Genomic DNA, 15,190 nt, shown 5'->3' on the forward strand with positions numbered 1-15,190 from the left:
AGAGAAAGGAGGAGAAGGAAAGGGGGAAGGGAAGAGGAGGAGGAGGAGGAGGAGCGCAGCAGTCAGTTCGGGGCGGGAAAGGAGGAAGGAGTCGGGAGAATAACATCACGTCATCCCCTGGCCCCCCTCCTCAGCCCCGGGTGGCGCAGGCGCGGAGCGGGCCGCAGGCGGGGCGGGGGAGCTCGCTTCTCTCGCTCGCTTTCTTACTTGCACGCTAGTTCAGACGCCTGGCAAACAGCTGAAGGGAGGCGGGCGGCGAGTGACGGGTGGCGGCGGCAGCGACGGCGGCGCGGGCCGGACGGGCGGGGCGGGAGCGCACGGACTGACTGCCCGAACCCAGGATGCCGCGCGGGGCGGCGCGCTCTCCCCCCGCGCGGTCCTGGCCGCGGCGGCCGCGGGGGCCGGGGCTGGGGCCGGGGCAGCTGCCGGAGCTGGGACCGGGGCCGCGGTAGCGGCGGCGGCGGCAGCGGAGGCAGCGGCAGTAGAGGCAGCGGCGCGAGCCGGGCCCGGGCCCGGGGCAGCCTGAGCAGGGGTGGGGGGCCGCGGGGGCGGAGGCGGAGGGGCACCAGCAGCAGCAGCGGCGGCGGCAGCAGCAGCAGCAGCAGCAGCGGCAGCCCCCGGCCTCAGCGCCATGAGCGGCAGCGGCGGTGGCGGAGGGGGCGGCGGGGGCTCGCTTCCCAGCCGCTTCGCCGACTACTTTGTCATCTGCGGGCTGGACACCGAAACTGGACTAGAGCCGGACGAGCTGTCGGGTGAGTGAGCGAGCCCACTAACTGAGGGGAGCGAGCCAACCAACTGGGGGGGGGCCTCCCCAGCTCCGGGACGGACGCACTAGCGGGGTTTGCAGCTGGATCAAGTTTGCCTTCTTCCCTGATTTGCGTCCCTTCCACCCCACAGCGAGCCAAGGTTGGGGGACCCCGGACAACCTGCTTTGTTCTTCCTCCCCCCCTTGTCTGGAATTCTTACCCCCCTTTTCCATGGAGAATGGGGGATTGGGGGATCCTGGTTCGGTCTGCATTGTTCACTCCCTTCCCCCTTCAAAAATGTTCACCCCTTTTCCCGTGGAGAGTGGGTGACCCTGGTCCAGACTGCATTGTTCATCTCTCCCCTTCAGAAATGTTCACCCCCTTTTCCCACGCAGAGTGGGTGACCCTGGTTCAAGCTGCATTGTTCACCCCCTTTCCTATGAACAGTGGGGGGACCCTGGTCTGCGTTGTGTTATTCAGTCCCTCAGATCAGGAATGTACCCCCCCTTTTTCGTGGAGAGTGGGGATCTCTGGTCTGGGCTGTGTTGTTTGAAGTCCCTGTCTTCTCTGGGATCTCCCCATGAATGAGGAGAAGGGAACCCCTGATAAGGGAACCCTGAAGGAGGCAGCATTGTTACAGTGCCTTTTCCGGACCAATTACCCTTGGGACCCCGACCTCTCTCCCACATACTGGGAAAGGGTCAAGGCCACATTCCTATTGTTCACCCCAGTGGAGTCTCTAGGCCCTCTGGAGCTGGGGGGGGGCAGGCTCCCCTAAGGTTGCAGGGATTCCTAGCCCTTTTAACCTCTACCCCTTCCTTCTTATACCTCTTTAGAAGGAGGAGCATCTCTCTTCTCCTAACCTCATCCTTTGTGGGGCAGCTGGATGCCCCAGGTGGATGAGGGGTGTGCTTGGTGTGGGAGACTGAAAGGAGAACTGACCAGGCCCCAAATGTTTTGGGACTCTGCTCTTGGGACATAGTTATGTGTGGGGAAGGGTTTACTTCTTTTCTTCCTGCTGGATTGTTTTTTGTGTGTAACTCTCTTAATCCTTGGGGGTGGGGGTTAAGGTGAGGGATGTACTCTGGTGAAATAAAGGGAACTCCAGCCCAAGTTACTCCAAAACTTAAGAGTTATGTTTTGGAGGACTCCTCCCTAAAGAGGTCTGCACTCTGGTTCTTAGCCTTCCCCAGGGCCCCCAGGGTGTGAGGCCATTCGTTTTAACTTAGATCCCCAGCTAATGAGCCCCTGTGGGTGAGGCCCTGTCCTGGCCAGCCTGTGACTCTCCCTGAGGTTACTGTGGTTACTTCATCTGATCACAGAGGTAGTTGATCTGTTTTCCTGGGCAGGGCCCCCAGATTTGAGTCCTTCCCCCTAAGAATGTGAAAGGGCAAAGGATCTAAGCTCTTGGGGAATTTGGGGGACAAATTCCCTCCTTCCTTCCTGCCATGAGCCTCCTCCTTCTGAGAAGGGGTGAAGGAAGTGATATAACTGAGTTACCTGGAAGAAGCGGAAAAGCAGTCAGAATTCTGTCTGACCTAGTTCTCTCTCTGTCTCTGTCTCTGTCTCTGTCTCTGTCTCTGTCTCTGTCTCTGTCTCTGTCTCTGTCTCTGTCTCTGTCTCTCTCTTTGTCTCTATCTCTCTCTCTCTCTGTCTCTCTCTGTCTCTCTGTCTCTCTCTCTGTCTGTCTCTCTCTGCCTCTCTCTGTCTCTCCCTCTCTGTCTCTCTCTGTCTCTCTGTTTCTCTCTCTGTCTCACTGACTCTGGGACAGGTTTAGAAAATAGCTTGCCAGGCTTGTGGTTTAGATACTGTACTTTGGTAACCCGGAAGCTTGAGCTGTGTCATTTTGCTTGGTTTCCTCAGCCCTGCCAGCTGATGGTTTGTTGTGTTAAGTTTTGACATTCTAGCTATTTGACAGGAAACTTCTGCCCCTATTTTACAGCAGATGCCCTCCAGTAGATGCCCTCGATCTAAAGTGAAATTGTATCACAGCATTCATGGTTCATTCATCCTAGTGACTAAATTTGCATGCCTTTGGTGATGACAAGACAGTTTTCTTATTAGTCATAAGAAAAAAATCCAGTGACTGCATGCCCTTTGAAAAGATATAGATGAATATTCCAAGAAGTAAAGCACTTGAGTCTTTTTTAGAAAGCCACCACAAACTAAAACCTAGATTTCAACCTTGAAAAGATTGGGAAGACAATGTTATCAATTTCGTTTGAAGTAGAGGGTGAGAGAAGGCCCTTAATTGGAGACTTCCTGTGCCAAGTGATACTTAGTATATAGGGCCTTGGACTAAGTACTTAGTAACCCCTCCCTCCCACATATACTTGGCCGTTAGATATTGATAATACAGATGTTAATGTTTCATTTTTAGATTCAGACATTTAATATGTATGAGAGTGTTGGACTTTCTAGAACATAAGTCTTGGGAAGGACCTTAAGAAGGAATTTAAGATGATCTAACCTAATCCCTTCATTTAAAAAGGAGAAAACACTGAGATGCAGAAAGGAACTGGTACCTGCTGCTTGTGGTCCCCAAGCTCAGTTAGTGGCAGAGCCAGGGCTAGAATCCTGAATCATCAGCTCCTAGGATTTAGAGATGACTCTTTGGAGAATCTAGCCTAGGGTTTCTTAACCTATAATAACTAATGAGAAGACTAGCTGCCATTTTATATAGCCCTTTAAAGTTTGCAAAATGCTTTTCAATATTATTTCATTTGATCCTTATCAAAGTCTCCTACCCTGGGAGGTAGGTGCTCCCCATTTTCCAGATGGAGAACTCCAGTTAAACAACAATTAAGTGACAGTGTCTGAGGCTGGATTTTAATATAGATTTTCCCACTGTGCCACCTAGCTCTCATTCTGTTTCTAACCCGATTTAGTCCAAATCCCTCAAAAGGTGGCAGATCTGGAACTAGAAGGGACCTTAGAGACCACAGCCCAATCTCATAATTTTACAAATGAGGAAACTGAGTGTCAGAGATATTAAATGACTTGCCCAAGGCCATGCACACAGTAGGATTTGAATCCAACTCCTCTGACTCTATCCAAGATACCAGCTTACTCTAATTGGGCCTGATCTGACCTTAGAATGGTCTGGCAGATTGCAAACATGTTCTCATAACATCCTGCCATGAAGTATTAGGCAAAATCCTCTAATCCCTTTAAGGGCATTCTTGGAGAGGACCAAGGATTCTTTTTTGTCCTTTTGATGGTATCTGAACAGTCAGACAATAAAGTTGCTGTTGGTTTGTGAATTGTCTGCTGCTTGCCACAGGAACTGGCTTCTCATCGAGTTTTAAAAGGTTTCCCTCATAATTAAGCAGCAGGGGTGAATGAAGGAGGGAAGGAGTTGCAGAAATTGTCCAGAGAAGGGTAGTTTCCCCGTGTTGCTGGAGGATTTTTAAATGCGGTGGCAGCAGCAGGAAAGCAGAGACCGTTTGTCCAGCCTGCAGTCTTTGTATTCACACAGGCATTGATTGAAGGCTCTGCTCTCCTGTCGGTTGGTAGGGGACCCTGGTATCCCCAAGGGGGGTGGGAGAAAGCTTGGGGAATCCTAGCATAAAACAAAGCAAAACCTAGCCAGCCTTGTGCCTGTTCAGCTGACTTTCAGTCCCAGGGCGTCCATGGGCTTCTTGCAGGTCTGCTTCTCTCTGAAAAGGATGATGTCATAGTAACGGAAACTACAGGAAATCACGAATTGTTCCCGTACCTCTGGAGAGGTCCCTGGGAGACTGTGTTCTCACTGAGTAAATGCGGTTCTGGGCCCCAGGTAGCATCCTTGCCATAGTCTTGCCCCTTAGCAGCATTATGTTGATGGTTTCTTAAAGGGGGAATGGAGGGTTGGAGGAGGCTGGGGCTTGCTTTTCTGCCTGTGGAGAGAGGAGGGAGGGAGGGAGGGAAGCACGGAGGCACGCTCTGTGATCAGCCTTCAGTATTCCTGTCCCCTTGCAACACTAGGCCTAGAGTTTGCAGCAACTGAGCTTCCAATTTGGAGCCAGTGTAATCATAGCTCCTGTTTCTTTAGTTTGGGAGATCTTAAACGCTTTTTGTGTGACCTGGACCCCGCTTTTACAGTCTGGGAAATGAGAATCATGTTTTAAAATGAACAAATAAAATACAGAGGATTACAGAGGAAACCAATTTTATTGAAATACAGTTTTCATAATATTTTTTAAAATCCACAAACCTTAAGTTAAAAGTTCCTGCTATAGCAGTTATTTAGGAACTATTTTCCTCACAAATGCCCAAATGATTGGTAGTGTATATATTATTATCCCCATTATGCAGTTGAGGAAACTGAGACCTAGTGGAAGTCAAGTGATATATCTGAAGTCACTTAGCTTGTAAGCAGCAGAGCTAGGATTTCAGTGCACGTCTCCCTCCAAGTCTGCTGTTTTTTCCACACTCCCTGCCTCTCATCTATCTAATCCCTTCCCTTCCCCTCCTCTTTCTTTGATATAAGAAGGCCCAGAGAAGTAGGAAGTAACATTTTCCATTCTCTTCTCTTCTCCATGTCTGCTGAATTTCCTCCTTCACACCCCTTGCCTCCGCTCTCCCCCATCCTCTTATACACCCCCAGCAGTGATTGCAGCTTTGCAGTGAGCTGATGAGCATGGGGGATGAGGGAATTGCTAGTTCGGTTCATGCTGTGACAATAGCAGGCTCTAAGGCAACATACTTTTCTGAGCTCAGGTTTCTAGTTCAGGTTGGGAAAACATGCCAAGTCTCACTGTCTTCCAAGAAATTTTGTTTCCCTTCAAATCAAAACCTTCTGTCATCTTGGTGGATGAGAGTGGGGACAAGGGGCCATAGAAGCCTCTGTCAGCAGGACAGTGCCATTTGGGTAGCATTTCAGGGTTTCCAGAAGTGCAAAGCATTATTATCCCTGTTTTATGTATAAGGAAGGTGAGACTCAGAGGTAAGCCCAAGTTAACCCAGGCAGTAAACACCTGGGATTTGAACCCAGATCCTCTAACCCCCCAGAGTGCTCTTACCACTGTAGCATGTTGCCTCTGGTTATAGGCTTCTCAATTCTAAGGGAGCAAATGTAGACAAAACCTCAACCAGAACAGAAGGGAAGTTTAACTGATCTGATCTATATGGGGAAGACAAAAGTAAGATGTCCTAGATTAGATCATTTGTATTCATACTGAATGTGAAAGAAGGGAAAAGGGACCAGGGCATGATAGAACCTTGCAGATTTATTTCTGAAACTCATTTCCTGGGTCATTCAAAAGAGAAGTAGAGCAGTTATCCTCTGTTCTATATAGTTGCCTTTTGAAAATGTCGTATATTCACCTATAATGTGCCCATTCCTGACTTTGGCTGGAGCAATACCTTTATATAGTGCCTTCACAGCTGCCTTTGAGGTAGGTACAGGTAGGGAAGGTTCAGTGACTTGTCTAAGGTAATGTTTAATTATAGTGTTGTACATGAGTCCTGGAATTTGAACTCTGTCTCCAGAGCCCAGATTCTTTCTGATACATCATGCTGCCCCATTTAGGGCATATTAAGCCAGGTCATACATCCTAGATGCCAAGATGGAGGTTGCAATCACTAAATAGGAAGATGGTCCCCCTTTTCCCCCTAAAGTGATATTTACAGTTTAGTATTTAACTAAAGGACACAAAGGGGGGGGGTGTACCAAAAAGGGTTTACATTCTGTTGAGGAATTAAGACTATTTAAGTAGACAAGTATAAACATGATGATTGTTCTTGTTAGTTTTGATAGTTTGGGGCAAATCACTGTCAGATTGCTCTTTTGTTTAATGTTTGGCAGACTCTTCTTCAAGGGTCTCAAGTATTATTATTTATTTTTGTTTTTAAAGAGGCAGCTAAGTGGCACAATAAAAAGAACTCCTAACATGGGAGTCAAGAACACCAAGTTCAAATCCAGCATCAGATATTTACTAGCTAGGTGACCCTGGGCAAGTCACAACCTTTGCCTCAATTTCTTCATCTGAAAAATGGGGATAACAGCACCTACCTGGAAGGGTTGCTGTGAGTATCAAATATTGTGCTGAAATAATATTGATAAAGCACTTTGCAAACTTTAAAGCACCTATAAAAATGCTAGATATTATCATCTTTTTGGTAACTGAATGAAAGTGTTGAGGTGTAAGCTCACTGAAAGTATCTTTGGGACAACCCCAACATCAGATGGGATGACAGGAATAGTTTGAAGTTCCTCTTCTTCTCACATGGTTTTGATTTCTTTCCATGGGCCTCTATATTTTGAGAGCTTTTCATTCCATGTGGCTTGGAGGTTATGAGTATTTGGTATGCCAAAATCCAAGAAAGTTCATAAATTTAATGGACCTGTATATATATATATATATATAATACATATATGTAATATATGTATTATGTATAATATGTATTTAATATATAATGTCTGGCTGAAGAAAATAAAGATTTTGTACATCATCATGTAACAAGGGAGGGCAGTTAATAACTAGGGAGAGAAGACAACTGATATAATCTTGAGAAGAAACTATGAGTCACAAACAAATAGGGGACTGAATTCTAGGTATAGGTAGAGGCAAATTCTGGATCAGCAAATAGGAGAGTGACTGGAATAAAGAGTGAGGGAAGGGGAGTAATGGATCTGGAAAGGGAGGCTGGATGGAGCCAGACTTTAAATGGGAAGCTGTGGAGTTTGTAATTTTTCCCATAGGCAATGAGAAGCCACCAGATCTTGACAAGAAAAGGAGTGACATGGTTAGATGCAGATATTAGGAAGCTTATTTTGGCACTTTTGCAAAGGATGGATTGGAGACAGGAGAGCCTGGAGACAAGTGAGAGGTGCTGAGTGCTTGAACCACGGTGGGCACCTGAATTGAGAGACAGGGACAGAAGCAAGAGATGTCATAGAGGCAGAATGTACAAGACTTTGTAAATGATAAGCTGTTGTGGGGTGAGGGACAGGGAAGAGTTGAGAATGACTTTGATGGTAAAACCTTCAGTACAAACAGGTAATTTTGGTGTAGGGAGGAGAGATACTGCATTTTGTGTTGGACATATTGAGTTTGAGATTGCTATAAGACAGGGATTCCCAAGGGGTTGTTGTTAAAATTCTTTAATGACACCTTAAACAGTGAGTAATTGCCCAGTTATGTTACAAATGTATTTTTCCTCTGTGACAACAAGCTTTTCTATGTTTGAAGCATGATAGGTTTGTTTGTGGTGATTTGGAGCTTCTAAATAAATGAATAAATTGATTTTTATTTAAATAATAAATAAAATAAACTTTACTTTCCTAACATCTCTCATATGCCTCCTTGTCTTCTGACACTGCCATCACCCTTTTGCAGACTCTTATCTCCTCATGCTTGGACTTTTGCAATTAGCTGATGGTTGGTCTGCCTACTACAAGGCTCTTCCTACTCTGGCCCATCTTCTACTCAGCTGTTTCCACCCCCCTAGTCCATAAATGCCAGTGGCTTTCTGTCACCCCCAGGATCACATATAAAATCTTCTCTCTGGCATTCAAAGCCCTTTACAACTTGGCCCCATTCTACCTTCCCATTTTTCTTAAACCTTATCTATAAAAAGGGGGTAACAATAGCACCTACCTTCCTGTAGTTGTATGAGGATTAAATGAGATAGTAACTGTCAAGCACTAAGCACAATGCCTGCAACATAGTAGGTGTTTAATAAATATTAGCTATTATTTTGATTTTGATTACATTATTATTATATATTATTATTATCTACCACTCCCCTCCAACTTTATGATCAGCAACCCTGGTCTCCTTGCTGCATTCCTCCCACAAGATGCTCTATTTCTTGACCTAGGCCATTTTCATTGGCCTGGCTAAAGTGAGACCGGAGGAATGAACCAGTAAAGCCTACTTAGAAGGAGCAGTCAGACAGAAAGGAGAACCAGGAAAGATCAGGGGCAAGGAGCATGCTGGCTGAGGGCCCCGCCAACAAAGTCAGAAGCATTGGAGAGATCCGAAGGATGAAAACTGACTGAGAAAATGCCATCAGATTTCGTAATTAAGGAGATCAGACTTAGGGATTTATTAAGAACAGCCTGGGATAACTATCTTAAAGAAATGGCACTTTTGTTTTCAGAATTGAAATCTTCCCTTATTCTACTGGTTGGAAATGATAAAAAAAAACACCCCAAAAAACTGTAAAAATTGTACCAGCTTCTCAGTCATGGGATAATGATATGAGTAGAGAGCTCTGTGCTGCAAGAGCAGGGGGAGGTGGAGTAGAGATAAGATAGAGTCTTGGCTGGAGGAGGGACTGGAAGTAGAGATGGGGAGGAATTCAACAAATTTAGAGGGGAAGGGTAGACATTTCAGACTTTGGGAATATAGCCTGATGAAAGGCTGGAAGGCATTGAATCTCCAGGCTGGTTGATCTCTCTATATGTATCCTTCCTACTTCGATGTCAGTTTTACTTTAGGTTTGATATAGATGTGAGAAACTATATGCAATGAATTGCCTCCATGTCTGGAAGACCTGGGTTCAAGTGTCCACTCTGAGGCACAAGGGCAAGGCACTTAACCAGCAGTGATTCAGACTATGAAGATTTAAAATGGCTACATTTATTTCAGTCTTCATTGTTCAAATGAATTTTCTCCCTGAAAGTTCCATTTTTTTGTTTAGTCCTTTCAGTCATATCTGATTACCCCATTTGGGGCTTTCTTGACAAAGAACCTGTAGTGGTTTGCCATTTCCTTCTCTAGTTTATTTTATAGATGAGGAAACTCAGGCAAACAGTATTAAGTGATTTGTCCAGAGTCATCCAGCCAGAAAGTATCTGAAGCCAGATTTGAACTCCTGAAGATGAATTTTCCAGACTCCAAGCTGGATGCTTTATCCACTTATGCTGTTTAGCTGCCTTTCTGGAAGTTCCATAGCATCACTGAAATCACAGGTTTAGAGCAGAGGGAGAAATCCTTATTGATATTCTCTAATATATTTTCACCTATATCAGAAAATGGGATGCTCACTTTATTAGACCAAGAATAATAATTTACTTACATTTGTACAGGGATTTGTAGTTAAAAATATACATTCACAAATGGTTCTTTCATTTGATCAACACAATAATATTTTGAGGTAGGTAACTCAAAGACTTTTCCTCAGTTTATTGAACCCCAGAGAGATTGGGACATCCAAAGTCACACAGCTGATAAAGGACAGAAGATCTGGCTTAGACTCAAATCTCTAGACCTAGTTCCACTCAACTCCTACTCCTTAATACTTGTTTAGTAAATCACGAGAAGTAAACCCTATCTGATCTCTGATATAATAGACATTAATGAGATTAGTCCTTTATTCTAATCAGTTTGTTTAGGAGGTTCACTTTTTTTTGGGTGGTGGTGGTGATGAACTTATTTAGATGAAAAAAGCTTCTCTATCATTGTAGTTGGCAACTTTTCTACCATTTATATATAGCCTTAGAAAGCTGCATAGGTCACTGAGTAGGACAACGCTAATTCCAGTACTTGCATTTTCTGAATATGATTCTTCTGTGTCAGAAATGGGCACAAAGTGGACACAGATTTTGTTTGTAATTTCATCATGATAGTTTCAAGATGAAGGAGGAGAGACACAGAAATCATCTAGTCTAACTCATTAAGCAGCTTTTCCAAGGTCAGATATTTTATAAACAACAGTTGAGAGTGAGACTCAGGTTTTCTTACTCCAGAATCTGGTGTTCATTCCACGTGCTTTCCTGTATAATTATTTTTAATGAAATGAGCATATGTAGCCTGAAATTTTTAACAATTTTAATTACAAACCCCATGAACACCACAATATTGCAGTCTGATTCAGCATGATGAAACTTATCATAAATGCACAGTACAGCTAAGTGATTTAGTTATTCTTTAGGTAACTCTTCCTACTTGTTTACAGATTAAGCAGAGAGAACTTAAAAAAATTTTTTTTCGAGTTCCCAAATGATTTCTTAATTTAGAAGGTTTTCCTCCTCTGGACCACCCCCCCCTCCTCCTTCTCCCCCTACTACTGGAGAAGAAGCTCCTGCTATAAAGGATGGATCATTAGTTGTCTGTGATGAATATAACTGTTAAGTGAATTTTAAACTGGTTTACTGGGAGAATTTTACTTTCCATGAGAGGAAGGGAAAGATGGCAGGATTTGAGTGTATAGATGGGTAAGTAAATAAGTGAATGACCACTTGTAAAACTTAAAAAGTTAAAAGAACCTATCATATAAAGAAGAAATTAGGTCTTACCCCATGGTTCTGTGTGATGTTGACATGTCATTTCCCTGTAACCCAGTTTCTTTCTTCTGTATCCTTGGTGTAGAGTAGAAGAATGTTAAAGTCTTTCTCAACTCCAATCTCTTAAAACAGGGGGATTCTTAACTCTCTTAGTTTTCATCCTTTGAGCAGTCAGATGAAGCCTGTGGATCTTCCTTCCTTCTTTCTTTCTTTCTTTCTTTCTTTCTTTCTTTCTTTCTTTCTTTCTTTCTTTCTTTCTTTCTTTCTTTCTTTCTTTCTTTCTTTCTTTCTTTCTTTCTTTCTTTCTTTCTTTCTTTCTTTCTTTCTTTCTTTCTTTCTTTCTCTCTCTCTCTCTCTCTCTTTCTCTCTCTCTCTCTCTCTCTCTCTCTCTCTCTCTCTCTCTCTCTCTCTCTCTCTCTCTCCCTCTCCCTCTCCCTCTCCCTCTCTCTCTCCCTCTCTCCCTCTCCCTCTCCCTCTCCCTCTCTCTCTCCCTCTCTCCCTCTCCCTCTCTCCCTCTCCCTCTCCCTCTCTCTCTCTCTCTCTCTCTTTCTCTCTCTCTCTCCCTCTCTCCCTCTCCCTCCCTCCCTCTCTCTCTCCCTCTTCCTCTCTCCCTCCCTCCTTCCCTTCCTCCCTCCCTCCCATCCTCCCATCCATTCCGTCTTGGAGTCAATACTGTGTATTGGTTCCAAGACAGAAGAGTGGTAAGGGCTAGGCAATGGGGGTTAAGTGATTTGCCCAGGGTCACATAGCTGGGGAGTGTCTGAGGTCAGATTTAAACTCAGGACCTCCCAACTCTAGGTCTGACTCTCAATCCACTGAACTACCCAGCTGCCCCCATAAGGATCTCTTTTCTAAACAATGTTTTTAAGTACATAAAATAAAATACACAGAATTACAAAAGAAACCCCTCATATTGAAATCCTGTTATTAAAATATTAAACAGGTTAGAAGTCCAGAGGTTAAAGTGCTCTGCTCTAAGATAATATTTAGAGCATTCAGCTTTATAGTGACTAGAGTTTTACAAAGAGCTTTCCTTAAAATGGTGATGGGAGCTAGGAGGGGGATGTTTTTATGCTTATTGTATCTTAAACCAAAGCCATCTTTAGGTATTTTTGGTAATTGTTAAAATTCTTAACCAAAAAGATTTGAATTTAAATGTTAGATTTTACATTAAAAAAAAATTTTTTTTTTCTGCCCTTGGCCAAACAGTGTCAGGCATTTGCATCTGTCTAGAGAGTAAATAAAGTTAAGCATCAGTCCTGTCCTTTCTTTGCCTTGCAGGTGCTCTCATAGAATGCTCTGATCAGCTCCTGAGCCTAAAGCTTGATGCTTTCCTTACCTGGTAGATAGCAAGTATCAGCACTTCTTGTGTTTCTAATAATGATATCTAGCATTTACCAAGCCCTTTAGGGTTTACAGAGTACTTTTTTCTAACTTTAAATTGTTTGTTTTTCACAACAATCCTGTCCTTGAGGTAGGTGGGAGCAGTAGCAATAACATTAACAGACATATGGTATTAGAGGCAGCCACACAGTGGTAGAGTGCCAGCTTCTGAAATAGGAAGATCTTGGTTTGTGGTTTGCCTAGCTGTATGACCCTGAGCATGTCACTTACCCTCAATTGCTTAGCTCTTACTGCTATTCTTCCTTTGAACTGATATTGATTCTAAGAAAGAATGTAGAGGTTTAAAAAACCCCAAAAGAATATACTTATTAAGTACCTGTTATGTGCCAGGCACTGGGATAAGTGTTGGGGATAAAAATACAAAAATGAGATACTCTCAGCCCTCTAAGAGCTCTTGGTGTCTATGAAGAAATACTTAATAACTAAGGGAATCATAAAGGTCTTGAAGATGGGGCACTTGAGGTCAGCCTTAAAAAGAGTCAAGAGTGCCCATTAATCAATCATCAGTATGTATGTTTAAGAGCCTACTATGTGCCAGCCACTCTTCTAGATGCTAGAGGATATAAAGACAAAAGTGATTCCTGCTTTGGAAGCATATTTAAAACCTCCTTTTTAGTTTGACTGAAAGTATTGAGAAATATACATCATTCTATCTAAAGCCCTTTCCAGACTTTTACCTTTAGGAAAGTGTGTCAAAAAGGTCAAGAACCAGAGCTAAAGGAAAATAGATTAAGGGCAACGACTCAGTGAAAAAACAAGAAATACCCCTTGTTTAGTTATGATCCTTGAAGAAGTGAGTGCTGTCCAGATGCTCTTTCCCCATTTTGAAGGGATTAGAGTATTGATCTTAGAGAGTGGGTCCTTTTGATTACTCCTAGAGTACCCTTGAGGGAGGTGGCCTAAGGAGGAATTGAGTAGTTTTAGGGAAAGATTAGCCCTTATTCTGTTAGATGGAATAGATCTTTTCCTTTATTCAAGGTTCTTATAGATTACTTGAGTTGTTTTGTGTTAGAAGGATGTCCAAAGGCACAGACTGTCAATTTGTATGTTTCTCTGAGCTTGAAATTCTTGGACTTAAAATGTTAAATTAATAAAAATAGTTTCTGGCAGTCTTGTGCCTAATATGCATATAGTACAGTAAAACAAAATATTTTTATTTTCAGTTCCAAATTCTTTCTCTCCCTTCTTTCCTTCCTTCCTTCCTCCATCTTTTGAGATGGCAAGAAATAGGATAACTCATTATGCATATGAAGTCATGCAAAACGTATTAGTTGTGCTCCAGAAAAAGAAAATGCAAGAAAAATAAAGGAAGGGGAAAGCTAGGTGATTCAGTGGGTTGAGAACCAGGCTCAGAGATGAAGGTCCTGGGTTCAAATTTGACCCCAGATACTGCCTAGCTGTGTGATCCTGGGCAATTCACTTCATCCCCATTGCCTAGTCCTTACCACTCCTCTGCTTTAGAATCAGTATTCTTATTGATTCTAAGATGAAAGGTAAAAAAAAAAGATGAAAAAATGTGCTTCAGTCTGTACTCATCAGTTCTCTCTGGAGATAGATAGCATTTTTCATCATTTTTCATCCTTTGGAACTGATTATTTATTAGAACAGCTAAATCATTCACAGTCGATCATCATACAATATTGCTGTTACTGTGCACATTGCTCTCTTGGTTCTACATACTTTACTTTGAATTAGTTCATATAAGTCTTCCCAGGTTTTTCTGAAACTATTCCCCTCTTCACTTCTTATCACAACAGTATTCCATCACATTAATCTATCATTTCATGTTCAGCCATTCCCCAATTGATAGACATCCCCTTAGTTTCTAGTTCTTTGCCACTACAAAAAAAGGTTGCTAGGAACATTTTTGTATATATGGGTCCTTTCCCTTTTTCTTTGATTTCTTTGGAGTACAGACCTAGTGGTAGTATTCCTGGGTCAATTGGTAAATAGCCCTTTGGGCATAGTTCAAAACTGTTTAACATTACAGTGTTGTAATTTTTTTCCTTTGGCCTTGCCCTCAAGAAACATATTCTCTGGGGGAGCACATAAGAAGTATATTAAAAATAAATACACAAATGATAACATTTGCACAACCCAGTGGGCTTGTCGGCTCTGGGAGGGGGAAAGAAGAGGGGAGGGAAAGAAAATTAATCATGGAAACATGGAAAACTTTTTTTATTTTAATTTTTTAAATTTATTTATTTAGTTAATTTAGAACATTATTCCTTGGTTACAATAATCACATTATTTCCCTTCCCCCTCCACTCACCCTTCTTGCAGCCAATGTGCAATTTCATTGGGTTTTACTTGTGTCCTTGATCAGAACCTTTTTCCATGTTGTTGATGTTTGCACTAGGATGTCCATTTAGAGTCTATATCCCCAATCATATCCCCTCACCCCATGTAATCAAGCAGTTGTTTTTCTTCTGTGTTTCTACTCCCACAGCTCTTCCTCTGAATGTGGATAGCATTCTTTCTCATAAGTCCTTTAGAATTGTCCTGTATCATTTCATTGCTGCTAGTAGAGAGGTCCATTACATTTGATTGTGCCTCAGTGTATCAGTCTCTGTGTACAATGTTCTCCTGGTTCTGCTCCTTTCATTCTGCATCAATTCCTGGAGGTCGTTCCAGTTCACATGGAGTTCCTCCACTTTATTATTCCTTTGAGCACAATAGTATTCCATCACCAACATATACCACAATTTGTTCAGCCATTTCCCAATTGAAGGGCATCCCCTCATGGAAAACTATTTTTAAAAAGTAAAATTAAAATAAAAAATAAATACAATAAAATTTCATGTAGGAGGGAATTAGTAGCTAA

General features: G+C 42.9%; 1 protein-coding gene across 3 annotated transcripts in view; it reads left to right on the forward strand.

The window, feature by feature from the left end:
* Positions 1–222: 222 nt before the first annotated feature.
* The window catches only part of DENND5A (DENN domain containing 5A), a 100,742-nt gene continuing 85,774 nt past the window's right edge, over positions 223–15,190 (forward strand). For 2 of the 3 annotated variants that reach the window (XM_001379248.4, XM_007497077.3), the window contains exon 1: positions 223–752. In XM_001379248.4, the coding sequence (XP_001379285.1) occupies positions 632–752 (121 nt within the window). In that variant the 5' untranslated portion in view covers positions 223–631. Of the gene's footprint in view, positions 753–12,273; positions 12,305–15,190 lie in introns of those variants that run through there. The other variant, XM_056802105.1, reaches the window with a different exon arrangement.

Source organism: Monodelphis domestica, chromosome 6 (genome assembly GCF_027887165.1).
Source record: "Monodelphis domestica isolate mMonDom1 chromosome 6, mMonDom1.pri, whole genome shotgun sequence".
Lineage (NCBI taxonomy): Eukaryota > Metazoa > Chordata > Mammalia > Didelphimorphia > Didelphidae > Monodelphis > Monodelphis domestica.